General features: G+C 36.7%; 2 protein-coding genes across 3 annotated transcripts in view; one reads left to right on the forward strand and one right to left on the reverse strand.

The window, feature by feature from the left end:
* Positions 1–1,095: 1,095 nt before the first annotated feature.
* Positions 1,096–9,333, reverse strand: LOC128175400 (potassium channel subfamily K member 2-like). The gene is made up of 6 exons (XM_052841003.1): positions 9,118–9,333; positions 5,100–5,295; positions 3,886–4,047; positions 3,183–3,515; positions 2,060–2,238; positions 1,096–1,938 (listed from the first exon to the last, which is right to left on the reverse strand). Exons 2-6 carry the CDS (start codon positions 5,242–5,244, stop codon positions 1,885–1,887), a joined length of 873 nt encoding a protein of 290 aa, XP_052696963.1. The 5' UTR covers positions 5,245–5,295; positions 9,118–9,333; the 3' UTR covers positions 1,096–1,884.
* The window catches only part of LOC128175396 (usherin-like), a 70,299-nt gene continuing 55,890 nt past the window's right edge, over positions 6,325–20,733 (forward strand). Inside the window, exons 1-18 of one of the 2 annotated variants that reach the window (XM_052840990.1) lie at positions 6,325–7,283; positions 9,779–9,938; positions 10,583–10,715; positions 10,901–10,964; positions 11,280–11,550; positions 11,995–12,176; positions 12,484–12,702; positions 12,798–12,891; positions 13,117–13,443; positions 13,588–13,783; positions 14,220–14,879; positions 16,544–16,742; positions 17,381–17,544; positions 17,767–17,916; positions 18,166–18,657; positions 18,797–18,999; positions 19,966–20,208; positions 20,577–20,721. In XM_052840990.1, the coding sequence (XP_052696950.1) occupies positions 6,619–7,283; positions 9,779–9,938; positions 10,583–10,715; positions 10,901–10,964; positions 11,280–11,550; positions 11,995–12,176; positions 12,484–12,702; positions 12,798–12,891; positions 13,117–13,443; positions 13,588–13,783; positions 14,220–14,879; positions 16,544–16,742; positions 17,381–17,544; positions 17,767–17,916; positions 18,166–18,657; positions 18,797–18,999; positions 19,966–20,208; positions 20,577–20,721 (4,567 nt within the window). In that variant the 5' untranslated portion in view covers positions 6,325–6,618. Of the gene's footprint in view, positions 7,284–9,764; positions 9,939–10,582; positions 10,716–10,900; positions 10,965–11,279; positions 11,551–11,994; positions 12,177–12,483; positions 12,703–12,797; positions 12,892–13,116; positions 13,444–13,587; positions 13,784–14,219; positions 14,880–16,543; positions 16,743–17,380; positions 17,545–17,766; positions 17,917–18,165; positions 18,658–18,796; positions 19,000–19,965; positions 20,209–20,576; positions 20,722–20,733 lie in introns of those variants that run through there. The other variant, XM_052840989.1, reaches the window with a different exon arrangement.

Genomic DNA, 20,733 nt, shown 5'->3' on the forward strand with positions numbered 1-20,733 from the left:
TGACTGAAGCAAATTAAAAATCTTTCACAGTTTTCCCATTTTCGCGAGAAAAAACCCGGATATACGGTATGTTACCGTGAGATGTAGATAAATAGAAAAAAAAAATCTTTTTTTTTAGTTGTTTGCTATAAACAACATGATGAAAAAACATTTTTTATAAAGAACTATATTAAAATGTAGAATTAAATTGTCTATAAGAAATATGTGAAAGGTTAAATTACGCTATTTAATTTAACTTTTCACAGATTTAAATATGACTACCGAATAATGTTTGACTAGACTTGCCACACTGACACACAGCAGGAAAAAAGATAAACGCTCTTAACATTATATAAATAGTGCCTGTTTTGGAGGGTAACAACCCCAGAAAACCATTGTCAACCGACGCGAAGCAAACAGGCACTATTTATTTTATTTTGTTATACTTTCATGTTAAATACTGAAATCTGATTGGTTTAGACGCAGTTCATATTTCTTTCTATTACCCTCAGCGTTAGCAACGCACTAAGCAACGGGTAACATTAAAAAATGTTACATGCGCGAAAATTATGCGCGTACGGTTCGCTGTAGAATTCACGTTATTCCTATATATAAAAGTGAAATTTTCTTAAAAATCAAGACATTCAGTATAACAAAATAAATAGTGCCTGTTTGGGAGTATAACAGTTGAAATTGACACCCCGAGAAAACCATTGTCAACCTCCGCTTCGCGTCGGTTGACAATGGTTTTCTCGGGGTGTCAATTTCAACTGTTACCCTCCCAAATAGGCACTATTTATATAATACTGAATGTCTTAATTTTAAAGAAAAATTTATTGCTTTTATACAAAAATAAAGTGAATTCTACGGCGAACCGTACGCGCATAATTTACGCGCATGTAACAATTTGTTGCGTTACCCGTTGCCAAGTGTGTTGCTAACGCCGAGGGTAATAGAACGGATTACCAACTGCGTCTAAACCAATCAGATTTCAGTATTTAACATGAAAGTATAATAATACTAAATACCATTGTTAGTCTGGCTTTGAGTATACTTTTTTTTCCCCTTGCTTTTCCGCATGCATATTTCTAGCATTAAAAAACTAACAAAGAGTGGTAGCAAAAATATTTTTTTAATTTATTTTATCTATTATGTATATAATACATATTCAGTCATATTCCTAAAACAACTAGCGCAATGCTAAGGGTCACAACCCTTTCAAAGAAGTGTCTAAACAAAACTATGAATCGTTTCCCAGTTGAAATGGTGACTGCAACTAACAAGGTTAATAATTTGGCATCTGTGTGCTTTTGTCATGTTGTAAATTTTGAATTTACCGGTTGGCAGTAAATACAAAATTTGTTGCGAATTTACTGGGTGGCAGTAAATACAATTTATTGTAAATTTTGTACTTACTGCTACCCGGTAAATTCAAAATTTAAACCGTGACGCATTTATCCCAGAAAACGGTATCACAATAACCAACTTATTAAATTCATCGAAAACGGTACAAAACGATGTCAATTGTATTACATAAAATAAAGGCACAAATTACAATGTCTTGATGGTCACAAGAAAGAGTTTAAGGATTCACTTCACTTCAATCACACAGAGGGATAATTTACGGGTAGTTCATAGATCATGTTCCGTAGTCACCAACTGTCCTTATGTTTCAGCCTCAAATCTGAGGGTTTATCAACATATGCACCTCATCTTGTCCATTAAGGATTTGAGCCCCGAGGTCGTTCGTTAAACTTAGTTATCCATTTGTCTGTTATGGTAGTAAGGACTTCCATTGAGAACTGAGTTGAGTACTTTCAAACAATTGGTGACTATACCCTATCAGCATCTGCATAGTGCATCTACGTTGCCTTTGGGAATAATGATTATTAATGGTCTTTTACGCTAGGCCTTTATTGGGTCTTTCGTTTCTGCGGGTTTTTCTTTTTCTGAAGATTCCTATTAAATAAGAAAAAAATAGATTTACTTATTTAGTAATACTATTAACAGTACAAAAAAATCAAAGGAATTGCCGACTTTTTACAACTATAGTAAGTCAGAAGTTATATGTCTTGTAAACCTTATTTTCGTTTTTCTCTTTTTCGTCTTTCTTTTCGTCGTCAGTCTTTGACTCGGGTGCGATCCGTTTGTACAGGTCGGTAATGTTGGACAGGAGCATGGCTACACTGGCCAGACCTAGCAAGATCCACACACTGCTCAGCAGCTTGTACAGGGCGCGGTAGTCGTTGTCAGATGTACCTGGGGAAAAAAACGTCACCCGTGAGTTGAATATATATCACCTTTCAGTTCGCTTCGATATATTCTTGTGTATGTTTCACTTTTCTTAGTTATATCTACTTTTTACGCGCAGATGTTTGCACTGGGAAAGTTAATCCAACAGTACTATTTTGTACATTCTCAACATCAGCAAAAGAAACCTCCACACAAAAACCTATGTCATCTAACTATCCAAATATTTTTCCTGCTAAATTTTTCAAGAATGTATTTGAAATCGTCAAATATTAATAAAAAAAAGACTTTGGGAATAGGATTTGTTATTATAATTTGGTGCCTTATCTAGTTGGTCGTGTCACTTTGATAAATAATTATACCAGGGATCTGAAGAGCATCATAATTATTTGACAATTATCAAAAAATGGGGGTGTATGTATTTTGTGACGTTCAGTGTACAAATTATGTCTTTTAATTCTTCGATCACGCAGCATTATGTTAAGAAGATCGGCGAATACAACTGGACAACTACTATTTTATTAATCTTTAAATACTTTGTTTAATACCAAAGGTAATTTCAAATGTATCGGCATTGTCATTTTTCTTAATATTCGCATCTCTGTAATACTTTTTCCATTTTGAATAGAACAACGTCCTTAAAACCAGAACATCAAATCTAAATACATACAAAAAAGAATATGCTGAAAGTGTTTGCGATGTTTAACTTTTACGCATAATTTAATTTCTAAACAATGAAAAAAGTTCTTGAGTACATAGAAATATCATTGATTTGTTTAAGACGTTAAAGGTTATATAAATACCAACTCGAATTTCATCATCATAAAACTCTTATTAAGTACGTGTACGAGTTATTGATCCATGCCAATTTTTTTATACCACCAGCATTATACTTATGAAAAGGACACCCACACACGTAAACACACAAAGAAAAATATTAAGATCTAACTTACCAATAACGAAGTCTCCGAACCCGATGGTTGTCATGGTAATTATCGTGTAGTACACGGCGTCCCCGTACGACCAGCCCTCAATGGCGGCAAAAATCCCGGCTGGGATCAAAGACATAACGAGAAGGATCAAAGCTACCAATATCAAAGATTTGACCAGTTGATCTATTTTCTCGTTTGTCTTGATGAAGACTTTGTCTTTCAGTGGCTTTAACAAGCCGTCCAGTTTTTCACCTAGTCCCGCTAACACAAGACCCATGATGGGTATTCCCAGCAAAGCATAGATGACGATGAAGGCTTTGCCGCCACTAGTGGCTGGAGCCTGATTACCGTAACCTGAAAGAGACAGTTTACTCCAGATAATTCTGAGAAAGAATGATACATTTCGTGCAGACTATTTCTAAAGAAAATGGGTTTACTCCAGATCTGAGACAGAACAGAAATATACATGGCACGACTCCATTTATTGACTTGGAGCAATATGTGAAAACTGTATATATACGTGTTGAGAGCAATATGCTAGTAACTCAGTGAGTACTCACTTTAGACGATGCAGTTCCTGGAAAGGAGCTGCATTAAAAATAATTTTGACACAGTCTAATATTTTTCCGAATAATTTAAATGAACGTACATAAACTTTATATGTCATTTGATGTGACAAAGGTGTTCGATACACATTCTTCATCTTTTTTTTAGTAATACTGACCTATGGTAGTGACTGCAGTCATCGCAAAGAAGGTGGAGCTAGCGTAGTCCCACTGCGAGGCTGATGTCTGGGAGTCCGTGACCAGCACCCCGTCATCGTACGCCTGGATAACGGCCGTCACGAACTGGCGCACCTGGTCCGTGGTCACACAGCTACTGACGGCTAGAAAATTAGAGGGAAGACACGTGATAAGCGACCGACAGTTAGGGTAATTACAGGGAAGACACGTGTTAAGATACTGACGGCTAGAGTAATTACAGGGAAAACACGCGGGATAGGTTACAGTTAGAACAATTACAGGGAGGACACATGTAAAGATACTGACAGCTATAACATGGAAGACACGTGTTAAGATACTTTCAACTAGAGTAATTACAGGGAAGACACGTGTTCAGATACTGACAGCAAGGGTAATTACAGGGAAGACCCCTGATAAGATACTGACAGCTATTACATGGAAGGCGCGTGTTAAGATACCGTCAGCTAGAGTAATTACATGGAGGACATGTGATAAGCTACTGACAACTAGTACAATTACATGGAAGACACGTGATAGGATACTTACAACTAGAGTAATTACAGGAAAGACACGTGTGAAGATACTGAGAGCTATTACATGGAAGGCGCATGTTAAGATACCGACAGCTAGAATAATTACATATAAGACACATGATAAGCTACTGACAACTAGTACAATTACATGGAAGACACGTGATAGGATGCTTACAGCTAGAGTAATTACAGGGAAGACACGTGTTAAGATACTGACAGCTATAACATGGAAGGCACGTGTTAAGATACCGACAGCTACTATAAAGTTATTACATTGAAGACACGTAAGAAGCTACTGACAACTAGTACAATAACAGGGAAGACACGTGATAAGATACTGACAGCTAGAGTAATTCAGGGAAGACGCGTTTTAAGATACTTATAACTAGAAAAATTACAGGGGAGACACGTCAAAATATAGTCACAGCTACTGACAGCTAACTGTATTACAGTTACATTGGAGATTAATCAAAATGTTGTCATGCAGCCACCGATGGCTAAAATAATTACGAAGAACACATCAAAATGTTGGTCCCTTGTTATTATGTAACTTGATCATTAAGTATACAATTATACATCCTTTTTCATACAAATTTCATAATTTTGGCCCTCCGTTATTTGGGCGCTAAAATGAAGAAAAATACTTCGGAATAAATTCTTACCTCCAGTGAAGTTGAAGTATGTGGCAGATGCAGTTGTCTGGGTTTGTAACTCATTCGTGTGCTCGATACCGTATAAAACGGCCCCACCAATCAGCACATAAACGACCACCACCGTAATTAGAATTAGCAAGGTTTTGGTCTCCATGGTGAAATCCAACGAGTTTTAAGTATAGGCCTTCACGTATAACAGGGTTTCCTAAAAGTAAAGAACCCAGTATTTATGAAATTATTTTCAGACCCACACGGCACGCCAGAAATAGACTGGACTGTTTTTGACACTCGCCTTAGATATATATAAATAAGTGAATAACTAGACCGAAACTGTCGTTTAAATGAAGGTGGATTTAAGTATTGGTGGGGTATTTAAACGACGATCATTTCATACTGTTTATTAAACATTTCATTGATATACAAAGCGATACTCATATACTATTCACAAGGAATTAACGACTGCAAGACCATGCACTGTTCAGTACAACTTTAAGATTTCTGACGATGATCGGGATAAGCTGTAAACTGTATGCTGGGTGTGTAAGGTGGGGGTGGGGGTGGGTAGTGTTGTGGTACTTGACAATTATAGACGCAATGGAAACCAAGACGTCAGAAAATGTCTTCTGACTCGTATCTATTCAACTTTTTTCGATGAACGTGGGTCGTCTGTTTTGCATACCAACACATAGAATGAGATATTTCTGAATCTTTAAAAATTCAAAATATTTGTATGTTGCACGAGATATTTAAAGGCACCGGCCTTATGTGTAAAATGAACACATTTACATTTCGGTGAAAAGAGGTGGAAATTTTATTTTATTTGATCGAAATAAAAAAAAAACTCACAGCAAATACAATAAAACCTAGGTTTCAATGTTACTCCATGTAAGATTTACTTCTCGTATGGAATAGATTCTATTAAAAAGGTGCAGTGTATAAATTGTTAATTCTCCAATTTAACATAAAACGTGTTTTGATGTCACAAACTACTTTATCGTCATTTATTCTTTGAATTTTGGGGGGCAACCAATAAACTTTTGCAACAACGATTTCGCTTCAAAATACGGGCAATACAGTAGGGTATGCCATAAGGTTAGAAGTAGGTTTGAATTGAATGACAATTGCCTGGTTTTTTGGTTTTTTTTTTTAATTTATTTATTGTATATCACTAAACCCTAGACCTTTCCACGCCCTCCGTCTAACGGCATGGCCGCTGTATTGAAAACTCTACCGACACAATCCACCCGATGCATGGTTTTTCCGACCATGGTGTTATATTGCCCATGGCTCCCGGATTTTATTGCTATGGTATAATTTAATTAAAGATAGGTGTATGAACCTTTCTTATACGAGGCTTAATTGGGGAATCTTCTAAATTATGCATAAGGTTGATCTGACTCCAGTTGTTTTTCACGATGTACAGCAGCTTCTCCGTTGTTCTTCGACCGTCTTGTACATATTGTTTGATTGGAACATTCTCTTGTTGATTTACTCAAGTTAAACTTGATTCCGGTGCAAAAAGACAATAATGGAAGCAAGAGTTTTGAGTTCTGGAATTTCAGTTCGAACAAAACCTTCCCCAAAGTGCCAAATATGGAAACAGAAACGACTGTTTTACGATGAAGAAGAGTTTAATTCATTTTCAGGCTTTCGTTCTTCATCCAAATTTTCTCACAATTTTCGTGCTAAAACTTCTCATGTATACCGACAGTTTACATCCCCCGGTGCTATATTGTTGTCCATCATGGTGATCTTGCTGAAAACGTCACCGACAACCGCTCAAGTGACGCGTCCCTTCCCGGAAGTCCACAACCTAGCGGAGAACCGTCCCGTGGTCAGTAACCCCTCGGACAGCGCCTGTGGGGTCCCCACCAGGAACGCCTACTGTGAAAGCAGCATTTATCCCATCTCGGTCCAGCAGTGCACGCAGTTGTTTTGTGTTCAGATTTGTCCAAACAGGACTTCCCTCCCTGACCAACTGGATCTGTTGATAGCCACTAGCCCAGGACTAGGGACTTGTGTGGTGACAGATGCTGTGAATGTCCACCCTAACAGCCGCCTGGGGGAGTTCTCCACGTTCTTTGTACAGACTGGTCAGCTTTGTTATGTGACGCCCTCCAGTTTGTTGCGCGTTGGGGCAGATGGAGGTTTCACTGTAAGCTTTTGGGTGTGGCAAGAGGAGTCCAACAATGGGTAAGATAATAAAAGGTCATGTGTACACAGGCAAAAGCATGTTCTAAAAAAATAGTCTCTACCACTTGACCTACATCCTCAATCAATTGAATGCTTTTTGATCTAATAGAAAAAAAAGTGATCTGGTCAAATTGATATACCGTTTTAAGAGTACTAGATACTGTGACAGTTTTGCATTGATCACCGAATTTAGATCTGATTAAATTCGCGGGGCTAATTTTCGCGGTTGGCTGGGTTTTCGAAGGGTTTGTTCGGGGCGTAAGATACTGGCAACCATAATCCATATAGGTTTGTTATCGTAGGATTTATGATTTACATTACATTCTTTTTCAGCGTGAATATAAAATGTGTTGGTTGTTAGTTTATTTTAAATTCATAATTAAGCATAATCGTCCAAACGCAAAGTATAGAAAAGTTGGTACATGCATAGAGGGCAATTCACATTGCGACCAATCATCAATCTAATGCTAGTACATCTTCGCTAGCCATGGATTTGCTGTCCACTCTGCTCCCCAGTTCGTTGGGAGCGAAGTAAACGCAACAGTTTATGTTCATAACTATATTAATTATCTGTGTTTATTATACGTTATTAAAGTTAAGTAATATATATAAATGTTTTTAGTAATTTTAGATCAAATGATTACAATTCGTGGAAGGTTAGCAGCCAAATTATTGCGAACATATTCTAAACAAAATTGTAAAGGTAGTCGTCCATGTGTACATATAAAGAAGAAAAGTAATACCCGGTAGAGGGTACAGGTAATACATGTAGAGTACGCTAACACAACACCCCCCCCCCAAAAAAAAAATTATTTTGGAAGAGTGACTCCCCCTTTCAAAAAACGATGCTACATGTCCGAAATTCTGTCTACAGGTTAACTACAATATATCAAACCTTCTAGCATTAAAAAAACATAACCTACTTGTTCAACGGCATGTCGTTTTTACTAACATTATTTTTTTAAGTTCCCCTCGTTTCCGCAGGGACGAATATACTAAGTATAGTTACTATATACGTCCCTGGTTTCCGGCCTTGAAAGATCACGTGGTTAGGAGAAAGGAGTTTTACCTGTCTGATTTACGCACTGGCTTTGAATCTATATACAATGCAAATGTCTAAAGAAGACAAAATGAGAGTTCGTTCAATCAAGTAGAGCATCGTATGTATTATCGTTTTATTAAATCGTCAAAGTTTGGTAGCAGACCTAAAAATGATAACTGTTACAAGTTTCCTAAAACATTAATCAGCTGTTTGTAATAACGTTAGTCGCTTGATATCCTCAGCTAAGAAAAATGTTGTGAGGGTGGGGGTGGGGGTATGATCTATAGAGAGGTGGACAGGCATTGCTCTACGTCCACCATTTATTACACAAAAATGTGTATATAAATGAAGGCTATGTGTATGATATTAAACCTCTAAGATTTGCCCCCCCCCCCCCAAAAAAAAAAAAAAAACAGAAAAAAAAGAAAAGTGGGACTGCTTCACTTACCACACAGCCCACTTCCCCTATACCCTATTGTACCCAGCAGTAGGTTGGTGTGTGATTAATTAGAGACACATTGTTATTCAGGATGTGGTGTAGATTTTAATTATATATAACAGTCAGCATAGTAGGCCTATGAAAGATGTACAATTAGATGAAGAGTCTCAGTGATTCATTGAGTTTGTTTCTAAGAACATATTCTTTACCTTGTTGAAAACTTCACCATCAGAAATATATTGATTGCATGTCCGTTCTATGAATAATAGATGAAAACCTTAAAGAAAGAAATTACTGAATTGGATCAATACTCTATTATGATACCGTTAATTACCATAGAAAAATTCACTTACTTGTATGGATGACGATGTCCAGTTGTATCCTGTAATGAATTATATACACAGCTGTCTAAGGGGTATAAAGTGGCGGGTAACTGGATCTTATATTGACATATTAAACAGTTTGTAATGTGTCTGAATCAGTCTCCTAAGCTCATTTATTGATTCTAGCTGTTTTGTTGTTATTTTTTCAACAGAAAATCTGAAATATTGACCAGTGTAAAACTTCTAACGTTCACACAGCTGTAATTACCATTTAAAAGACTTGATAGCTCTACTTTATATAGTGCCATGCAATCATCTATGATTGTGTCACTGTTTGTTGGAAAATGACTTTCTCCGTAAATGTAAAAGTATAAAAGATAATTAATTCACTCAAAATTATTTTCACAAATTCTTATAGATTTATGTTGATCTTTTGTTGATTTTTTTTACCCACCATTTCAAGGAAACTGTATTTCCCAGTTTGATTTTAATGATGAAATAAAGCTATGGAATTTAAAAGTTGATGATGCAGAAACTGAAGATTTTAAATTGTTACCAAACTAATTGCATCCACTACAGATTGCATGCAAAAAGAGATACACCATTCAAAAGAAGAGATTGTTTGTAGCTGAAAGAGTGACAAACCTAAGATAGGAACAAAATATTGATGGCTGTATATGTTTTCCTTTAGGACAATCTTCCAGAAAGTCGCAGACAATGAAGAGCTGGTTCTGGAAATTATCCTGGCTAATTCCCAGCTGACCCTGGTCTACAGGGGTCAAACACCTGTTGCCTCAGTTACCTGTAGCGAAAAAATACCTCAGAAATCATGGACCCACTTGGCTATACAAGTATTCAATCAATTTTTCAATTGTTTATATAGATAAAACTTTTTATAATGTGTGGGTACTCCATTTATCATTGAAATGCGATCAATCTCTTCTGAATAACATTATTTTTTTGTAACTAATTTGAAAATACTTCTAGTTGCTTTTAAAACATTCGTTGGAGACTACAGCTATTTACCTATCTCCATTCTCCCTCTCTTGCATTGTTGTGTTTGTTATGCCATTTCATTCTCGAAAGATAATGGGTGTTATCGTTCTGTTGGGAGTTTGTTCAAACAAATATAGTGGCATTATCAAGACTCAACATTAAATTGAGAAGAATACTGATCAGAGTACAGTTTTCACAGCAAACTCTTAATAATTTTAGATTTTATATGCTTGCCATTTTTCACTTTGCATTTTTTATCATATGACATTTAAATGTTTTATTTTGATAGATTGATATTCAGGTGAAATAATCTTTAAATCTTTTAATCTTGGAAACTGTTTTAAGATGGCTAGTGTTAGATTCACAAGTAATAGGATTTTTAAATAAACATGTTATCATGAATATTGCATAACTAGGGCACCACTAGACTTTTTAACACTATTTCAAAATTTCATATACTTTTTGATAGATAAAAATGGTTTTTAAAACATTTTTCCAGGTGTATAAGACCAGTTTGAGTTTTTACATTAATGGAGTTCGGCCTGGCTTTTTACCTGTAGAGACCTTTGTCCTTGGCAGCCAGGTCAAGGACAGTGCTCAAGGTCAAAGTAGAATTGGACAAAGTATCACAGGTTAAACATTTACATTGATAACAAAAACTGTAATATTACACATTGATAAACATGTCTGAATCTTTTTTTTTTCATAAGTATAAACTAAATTTTTTTGTATGGAATAAACGAAGTAATTACCAGTACATTGTGCATTATCCATCTGAAAACACATTAAACATGATATGAAATTATGATAATTTCAGGAGCAAACCAGTTTCTTGGACGACTTCAAGATTTCAAGTTTTTTGCTGAGACATTGACTAATAGGTAATTTATAACCCTCGACTTCAAGTTCTTTTTCTTTTCTTTCTTTAATAAAAGTTTTCCTAAAAGTTTCTATGGAGGCTTATTTTTTTTTTCTAAAATTCCAATCGAAGAGATTTCTATAAAACATGTTTTAACAGCTTTATTTTATTAGGGTATGTTATAGGCCGCTTTCTGATATTGTTTACTTACATTTGTCAACAAACCTATTGTTTAGAAACAGTCTACAAAATTGAAATACCGGGTATTAAATTCCACATCAAACCATGTTATTTAAATAGCATAGTATACCTATTATAACTCTTTGAACATTATCAGGGAGATTCAAGAACTGTACAGTGGTACCTTGCCGGGGGTCAGAGTTCAGACTGAGTGTCGTTGTCAAGCCTCCCACCCCCGCATCAAACCTCAGCTGGAGCACTACTGTATTGCTAATGGGGTCGACGACGCTGACAATGACGCAGTACTCAGACTCAACTCAGAGGCTCACAATCTCGAGTTTGTCAATGACGGGGACAGCAACACGTACTGGATCTCTCAATTTCAGAATAACATCGAACTCACGATTGATCTGCAGGATGATTTTCAGGTGATTCTTAAATGGGGTCCTCCAGGGCATACATACCGGTACTGGTGGAGCTAAGGGGAGCCAACTCATATATTGACTGACATTTTTAACTGTACTGTATGTATACAGTTAAAGTGTCAGTAACATGTTATTAACTATAATTATTTATCACTCAGCTCCTAAAAAAGGTTAATCAAAACTGAATCTATTGAATTGATCAATTACCAGATAATTACTAATTAAGATCAATAATTTGTCAAGAATATCAACACTAATTGCTAACTGTTAATTGCATACTAGCTTGTATATCGCAGTTAACAGATAAATTTTGCATTAGCTATTTCATGATAAAGTGAAATTAAAAATATATGTTTTGAATACATTATGTATTATGAAAATTATGATAGAAAAATATTTTCTTTTACCCACATGACGTATTTCTTTAGTCCATCCCTATATTTTCAGGTGTTTTTCCTGAATCTTCAATTCTACAGTCCTCTTCCCCGGGCTGTCCTGATTTCTCGTGAGATTGACGGGAGCTGGGAGGCATGGCAGATGTACGCTACAGACTGTCAGAGTTACTATGGACAGACGGACAATGGCCCACTCCCCCAACCGGACTCTGTCAACTGTCTGCGGTTCAAAAGGCCAGTTGAATAATTTTCTATCATCCAGATACATGTATATCTTAGTGTATTTTTTGTAAATGAGCCTAGCCCTGTTCTGAAAGGGGGAAAGTATATATAAAGTTGCATTGCATGGGAAAAATTATGGATGGAGCTTTGTTCTTTGACTTGTAGCATAAACAATTTTTTTGACTTCTTTTGAACCTATCAATCTGTTGACATCTGAATGTCAATGAGTTATCTTTTGTGAGTTTTTATTTTTTATAATCACTTTGAAGAATACCTGTTGTTTTCTTATATAAATTTGCAGTTTAACTTTCAATTTTAGAGATGCTGATAATACCCATTACTCAAAGGGAAATATCACATTCAGTCTGCTGGCTGCTGAACCAGTATTGAGGCCTGGGATGGAAGACTTTTATGGAACACCAAAGCTGAAGGAGTTTGTGAGAGCCTCGAAAGTTCGCATCAGAATGCAGGACCACCAACTGGTGACCAGCCTCAGACATGAGTACTTTGGAGTCTACGAGTTCATTGTCAACGGAAGGTTGGTGTTTGTATCAGATGTTGTAATTCGGACACTTCTTTAGTGAGATTCACTATGTGGAGAATTAATCATTTTCAACTTTTTCTGTTTTGTAGGTGTAACTGTCATGGCCACGCCTACACATGTGACAGTCACACCAGGCCCTATACATGTAACTGTCTCCCAGAGAGTTTCACCCAAGGAAAGAAGGTCTGATCCAAATGATCAAAATTCATGTTCTCAGTTTTTGAATCTCAACTGCTTTGACTTCTTGATTCATTCATTTACACTTAATTACTAATAAAGTAGCTGAAAGATATATTGTCTATAATCGTAGCTTTTTCATACCTGCCAATTCGTATGCATTTTGTGGGTCACACATGCAAAATGGCATCATTATCTGCCACAACTGCTCACCTGCCTTTTATTCTGTAGTGTGAAGAGTGCCAGCCCCTGTACAACAATAAGCCTTACCTTGACGGTGACCTGGTCAACTCCTATAACTGTAAGCCATGTGAATGTCACAACCACTCCAGCAGCTGTGTCTACAATGCCAGCCTTGACCTATTTCCCGATGACCATGACCTTGGGGGTGGGGGAGTGTGTGAGAACTGCCAGGACTTTACTGCTGGTCAGTTCTGTGAGACCTGCATTCCCTTGTATTTCAGACCAATAGGAAAGAGTAAATATGAACCTGATGTCTGTGTCCCATGCCAATGTAGTGAGGCTGGGGTCAAAGGTGATGACCTTGATTGTGTCAAGGTTAGTGAATTTGGTGTCGTTTCAATCATAAAGTACTTCTTAACTTGTTTGTGAGAGCAGTTTATTGGGAAAAAATTACATGAAGATTTACAGAAAGCAGAATTAAATATGTTGAAGTCATTGTGAAAATTTTAACTTGATAAGGATGGAGGTCAATGTCAGTGCAAGGCCAACACAGGTGGGCGACAGTGTAACATTTGCCGGTCCGGCTTTTACAATCTTCTGGGATCCAACCCCAATGGATGTGAGAACTGTTCCTGTGTCACTGAGGGCACAGTCAATGGAGATGTGTCGTGTGATTCCAAAACAGGCACCTGTAACTGCAAACAGAACACTAGAGGTATGACAACAGTGACATCAAATTTAAAATTATTTAATTTAAAGTAAATATCTGAATGATTGACATGAAGACAAAGATAGTATGTGAATTAAAATTGTGTTTTTAGTTAGAAAATTTATGAATTCTTGCATACATAATACTGATTGGCAAATAATCATGATGGTTTTAATTTCACTATGTTCGCGATTTATCGTTTTTCCTCTAAATTAAACCCATCGTAAATATTATAAGTTTTTTTAAAACGTGTTAATGCTTATACTTTGACCAACTGGTTTTTTTGAAGCGTGAAATTAAAACCATCGCGATTGGTACTTTTTGATAATTGTGAAATTTTAACACTGTGGAATTAAAACGACTTACGATATGTTAAAGTCTTTCTTTGATTCATGTATGAATATATAATACATTTGTGAATTAAATCGTTTGTAATTTAAAGGAGCCAAATGTGCAGACTGTATGCATGGTTACTTCAACCTAACATCAGACAACCCCCTAGGGTGTTCTCCTTGTGAGTGTAACCCCCAGGGGTCGACCTCCCAGTTTTGTGACCCTGTGTCCGGTCAGTGTCAATGCAAGGACCGGGTCACAGGTCGCCGGTGTGATGAGTGTATTGATAGCTTCCAGAACTTTGACCAAGGCTGTGTAAAGTGCAACTGCAGCTCTCTGGGGACAATTCAAGGGACAGTGTGCGACAAGACAACAGGACAGTGTGTGTGTAAGGAAAACGTACAAGGGCTGGCCTGTGATGAATGCAAGGAAGGCAGTTTTGGGTTCGGAATGTCTGCCTCATTGGGATGTCAGTCATGTATATGTGAATTGGCAGGGACAGTCAATAGTTCAGCAGTGTGTGACAGAAAGACTGGAAAGTGCTTGTGTAAGAAGAATGTGGTAGGGACCAGTTGTAACCAGTGCAGTGGGAATACGTTTGGACTGAGTATAAACAACACCGACGGCTGCGAGCCTTGTAACTGTGATCCCTCAGGAACCAAGGGAGGTAATGTCAGTCATCCAGATGATTTATCATGTGACCAGAATACTGGAGACTGCTCCTGTCTGGCCAACAGAGTGGGGCGACGATGTGACAACTGTGCACAAGGTACAACTGCACTAAGATTTTGATTTTTGTAATGCCTGGCAGTATGGCGTCTAAGACCTGCTGGTCATTTAACTTGTTTGTATGCTAGAAGTTAGGTGATTTTCATAAATCTTATCAGTGAATTTATACCGGTAAGTAAAAAAAAATGAAGAATTTAAATCAAGAAGTAGTTCTTTTATTTCATCAGCTGCAATAACATACCGGTATATAGCCCTCTCCGATTTTTTATATCTGATGTTTACTGGAAAGGGCAACCTCTCTCCTACCCCCAGAGTTTCCCCCCCCAAATGGGAGAGGGCTACATTATTGCAGCTATAATTTCATACACAAGGACTTGTACTATTTTGAGTACACTTGGATTGCTTTAAAGTAAAATCTTTCAGTGACTTATGTGTCGGGTTAAGTTAAGATTTAGGACTGATATTTTGAAATAATTTCAAAAAAGAGTTTCCAACTAAATCTTCTTGCTGATGTTAATTTTAAGAAGCACTGCACAAAACTTAAGACTTTAAAAGTGCCTATATGGTAGCCCATACAAATGAACTGATATTGATATTCAGATGTTCACATGTTCACATCATACCCTTTGCAAACAAAGTTAGATGGAAGGTATATTTGGTCTCTCTCATGCACAATCTGTAAATCTGACATTTTGATGAAAAACATTACATGTATCAGTAAAATATTCTAGGTTGGTAATAACTTGAGAATGTATCATGACCCATGGAATCAAGATTATTGAAGAAGAAGGTGAAGGTCACATAATAATACATGTATCTTAATTTTTGTCTGGTTTACGGCTTTGTTGAAAAGAATCACCAGAAACTCTAATTGTTGGGTGTTATCATGGTTGCACATAACCTCAGTGAAATATATACATAAATGCGGTTTATGAACCTGAACCGAGGTCATTTTGATTCATCTTCAATACAAGAATAATTATGCCCTCTTAAGAGGAGGAGAGGGCATATTGCTTTGCTGCTGTCTGTCAGTCGGTCGGTAGGTTTCATTAGTCCATCATCAGTTTCTGTTCATTTTCGCCACAAAGGTTACACCTACTGAAATGAAATGTAGTATATAGATTATAAGAATAAGAATAATCCATAAGACTAGGTCAAGTTTTAATTTGGGTACAATTAAGCAAGTTCTGACTTATGCCCCTTAGACTGCGAAAAATTCCAATTATTTGCAGTTTCTGCAAACTTTGCAGTTTCTGTTAATTTTCTTTAGAGAAATTGCACCTACTAGAATGAAATTTGGTATGCAGATTTATTTTATGAATATCTAAGACAAGTTCGATTTTGGATATGATCAAGCACGTTTTGACAGATAATGCCCTTGGACTTTAAAAAATTCCAATTATTTGCAGTTTCCATTCATTTCCTTCGTAGAGGTTGCACTTACTGAAATGAAATTTGAATTGCAGATTTATCATAAAAAACATCTAGGTCGAGTTCGATTTTAGGTATGATTGATTAAGTTTTGACAGAGTTATGCCCTTGGACTTCGAAAAATTGCAATTATTTGCAGTTCCTGTTCATGTTCTTCACAAGTCCTCAAAGGGGGGGGGGGGCATAAATGTTTCAAAAGTTTCACAGACATCTCTTGTTTTTAAATTAAAGATTGCCCAAGAGGGTGTTAGTTCCACTGTTTCTATTTACCAGGATATTTCACTCGACTGGAGCCGGGTGGGGGTTGTCAGAGTTGTGGATGTAACTTCTATGGCTCCCTGCCCGAGACATTGTCGCTGTGTGATACGCTGACCGGCCAGTGTCAGTGCAAGAAGGGCAACTCAGGGATCACCGGTCTAAACTGTGACGAGTGCCAGGAGGGATTCTTCAATTTCAATAAGCAAGATAAAGGGTATGTGCTCCAAGAATTGTGTCTAAATTTTCATGAATGTTTTTGGTTATGTCACCCAAACAATTGCTTCAAATTTTAATCATTTTTTTTTCTCAGTAGATACTACTCAATTTTAAATAGAAAATTAAGCCAAAAGCAAATTAAAATTGATTTAAGGTGGAATAACACACCTGGAAAAAGTCACTCAAATTAAAAAAAGATGCACCTCAAAAAAGTCACGCAAATTAACAGTTAATTATTTGATTATGAAAGATGTAATGATAAATAAACTGTATACATGTCAAATAAGTGAAAATTTGCAGTTTGGGGATAAAAATTGAATATCTAAAAAATTCAAATCGGTAAGAAACAACAAAAGCCCCTGCAATATTCAAACTTGGAATGTACAGATCACAAGCCTGACACTTTACCCACTAGACTATTGAGTAAGTTACATATTGCCGTAGATAAAATCCTTTAAATAAAAAGAAATGTCATTTCGATCAGAGGTCAGCTAGCCATTTTTTGATGATGTGTTATTCCACCTTCAATTGAGCATTTGCTCTTTGCCCTAATGAATATCTGTCATAATTCAAATTTTAAGGATACATGTATTAAATGTATAGAACTGGCATCTAGCACTGTGAATTTTTTGATAGGTGTACTGCCTGTGATTGTGAGATGGCCGGGAGCATGAACCTGACCTGTGACCCCCTCACAGGAAGCTGTTTTTGTAAACTATTTGTCGAAGGTCGGAGGTGTGATCTGTGTATCCTGGGAGCCAGCTATCTCAGCAGCAAAAACCCCTATGGATGCAGTAAAGGTCAGTCACAACAAGTCCAAATGTTGATTTTTAAGTAATTTAGGTTAATGATTGTTATGTATTAACAAAGTTTCTCATAAAAGTACTGTATATACGGTCTAGAAAGAAAAACAAAACCTACCATTTCACAAACTTTTCTGACATCCAGCTGATCTATATATGTTGACTATAAAGACTTAGTCTACTTAGCTTTTTGTTCATATTCTTGTGTTGGAATGTTAGAACCAGATCAACAGCCACCACCCGAGCACCGCCAGAACAGCTCCACTGAATTGTGGCTGAAGTGGAAGGAACCAGACTACCCTAATGGTGTCATCAAAGAATACAGACTGTTCAGAAACGGAACCCTCATTTTCACTGACAACTCTTCAAGTGAGTAAAACTTCAGAACTTATCATTTAGCTGGCATAAATGTACGCATGACCAGTATCATTACCTCTAAATAATGAATTTTCTATGAGCTTTGAATATTTGATATTTTGGTCTGCATACTTTGCCTATGTTTGATCAGGTCATGTCTGCATCTATGATATAATATGCTTGAGACAGTAGCGAAAATCTGATTTTTGTTAGTAACCCCCTATCTGCTATTAACAATGTTCAACTTTCTGTCTTTGATAGACATGACATATCAAGACTCAGGGCTGTCACCATACACAAGATACACCTACATTGTGGAGGCCAACAATGACTTTGGATCTACCCATAGTTCTCCTGTGACCTTCATGACCTTACCAGGACCACCAACGGGAATTGTCTATGTGACTGTTAGCGATATCCAGTCGACATCAGCCAGGTTTGCCTGGATCTTTCCTGCAAAATTAAATGGACCTCTTGCGAACTTCAGTCTGGTGACTCTGAAACCTAGTCAACCCACGGTGCGGCAACAACACTGGACGGGGATTGATAATAAGACAAAAATCACAGACCTCGTTCCATTCACGAACTACACGGTGTATGTGGTGACTTGTAGTGAAGGAGGGTGCCTGGACAGCTGGCCCCTCATCTTCAGCACTAAGTCTGCTCTCCCCACAGGAATGGCACCACCCACAGTTACCACTGTGTCTTCCTCAAAATTAAATGTCACATGGAAACCACCTGCTCAGAGCAATGGTAATGGTCACAATTTATTATCACAAGTTCACAAAGAAGTCTTTGCAAGCCGAATTTAATATTAGTAAATTACTATAAAGAACTTTTAATTAGCTGATTCATATTAATTTTATATATTTTTGATTACTTTTCTCACAAGGAATTATTATACTCTATGAGCTGTGGATAAGAGGTGCACTAAAGAAAGATGGAACTAGAAATCCAACACAGATGAGAATCTTCCACCCAAGCGGGCAGTATAATCCTCGCCCCACTTTGTCCCCACAGGAAACTGCCTTACCCCCACCAGATACAGAATTTCTAGTGCAGGGTCTGGAACCTTACACAGTGTATGAGTTTCAGGTACAGAGACATGGGGATATTTAAACACTCATTTTTTATCAAAAGAATGTGACTTTTCTCATTTAATCATACTTTTAGAACCTTAATCTTTTTTCAATAGCAAGAAAGTATTGCATGTTTTGTTTAATCCCCATTATTGCAAATATCTCTTGACAAGAACTTGTCTTTTAATGTTCTATGTTGAATATGTTGTTAATTACCTAAAAGGTCTTAGTTGCAAAAATTTCTTGCCACAGGTCAGTTTTTCTCTAAATCTGCTATATCGTGAAATAAGGTTGTCACAAATAAAAGTTGGTTTACAGTTAAAATTTTGTATTGAATCATTCTAGCATTTTGCAATTTTTTTATGAGCTTGCATCAGCTATTGCCCAATGATAAAGAAGGCTAAATTCTGTCTAGAAGTTTGTTGAATAATTGATGTATAATTATTATCTTTCTGTTCCAACTTTATTTTACAGTTTTTGCAATAGGTAATACTGTGTAGCCGGTAATTTGTGCAATTATCCAATTTTCGCTTTTTTAGCAATCTCTTTTAAATTGCAAATTATTGAATATGCAGACATTATACTCATTATTATTTTCTACAAGAAACTTTTTCTAGGGCAAAAAATAACTGACGCAAATTAAAAATGCTACACATTTTTCCTATTTTCGCAGATTTTGTGACACACAAAAAAAACCCATGAAATATGGTATAAAATTCAGTTCAGCAACGTTTGTAGTGTCTCCAGGGAGCAGCTGCAAGAAGTCGTGTCTTCCTTGACTTTCTTAGCTGCCTGCTATAATGCTAAATACATAATTTAATTATTGCTGTGCAGCATTTCTGCCTACACAATGCATATTATTTATGACACATATCTATATAGTTATCAAGCCCATATTTTTGTGAGTTTGGTTAAATGGTCAACAAAAACATCCGCTAGATATAATAAAAAACAAATCAAAACTATTTTGAATTTTCTAAAGGTTCTGGCGGAGAATGACATCGGAAAGACGGCCAGCCCCTGGGTGTCAGAGAGAACGGGAGAAGCCCCGCCCCTCTCCACCCCCAGCCCTGTAGTCTATCCTGTCAGTCACTCCCAGCTGGAGCTACAGTGGAGCCCTCCTACTGATGACCAGGCGCGGGGGATCATCACCACTTACAGGGTCTATTTCTACGCCAAGAATGACCTTAACACAAACCCATATGCCCCTCCATACCTGTGGAAAGTATGAATTTTAAGGAAGCATAATAGTTGCACCTTTTAACTTTAATAATTTTCATGATTTATTTTTCACAGTTTTCATGATCATTATTATATCACAGAAATAAAAACCTTCAGAAATTATTTCATTGATTGCATGCCCACAGATAAAACTATATTAATTGCAAAAATAACTTACTTAAATAAAAAAAAGATCTAGATTAACTACATTTTTGCAAACTTGTAGGGCATGAAAAATATACCTGGATATATTGAAGAAACATGATAAAATAATGAATTAGAAAGATCTTACTTAAACAGCTTGTACAACTAAATACATTATTTGGTACTATATTTATTTGTTCAATTATTTAAAATGTTATTTTTTTCCAGTTGGTCAGTGTCTCTGGTGGAGCATCGCGTACACACATGATAGGCGATCTAGAACCGTACCAAAACTACACATTCAAACTGGGAGTTTGTAACTCCGAGGGGTGTGTCAACTCTTCACAGACATACGGAACAACTCAGGAAGATGGTCTTTTCACAT

The sequence above is a fragment of the Crassostrea angulata genome, chromosome 3 (assembly GCF_025612915.1).
Source record: "Crassostrea angulata isolate pt1a10 chromosome 3, ASM2561291v2, whole genome shotgun sequence".
NCBI classification, from domain to species: Eukaryota; Metazoa; Mollusca; class Bivalvia; order Ostreida; family Ostreidae; genus Magallana; species Magallana angulata.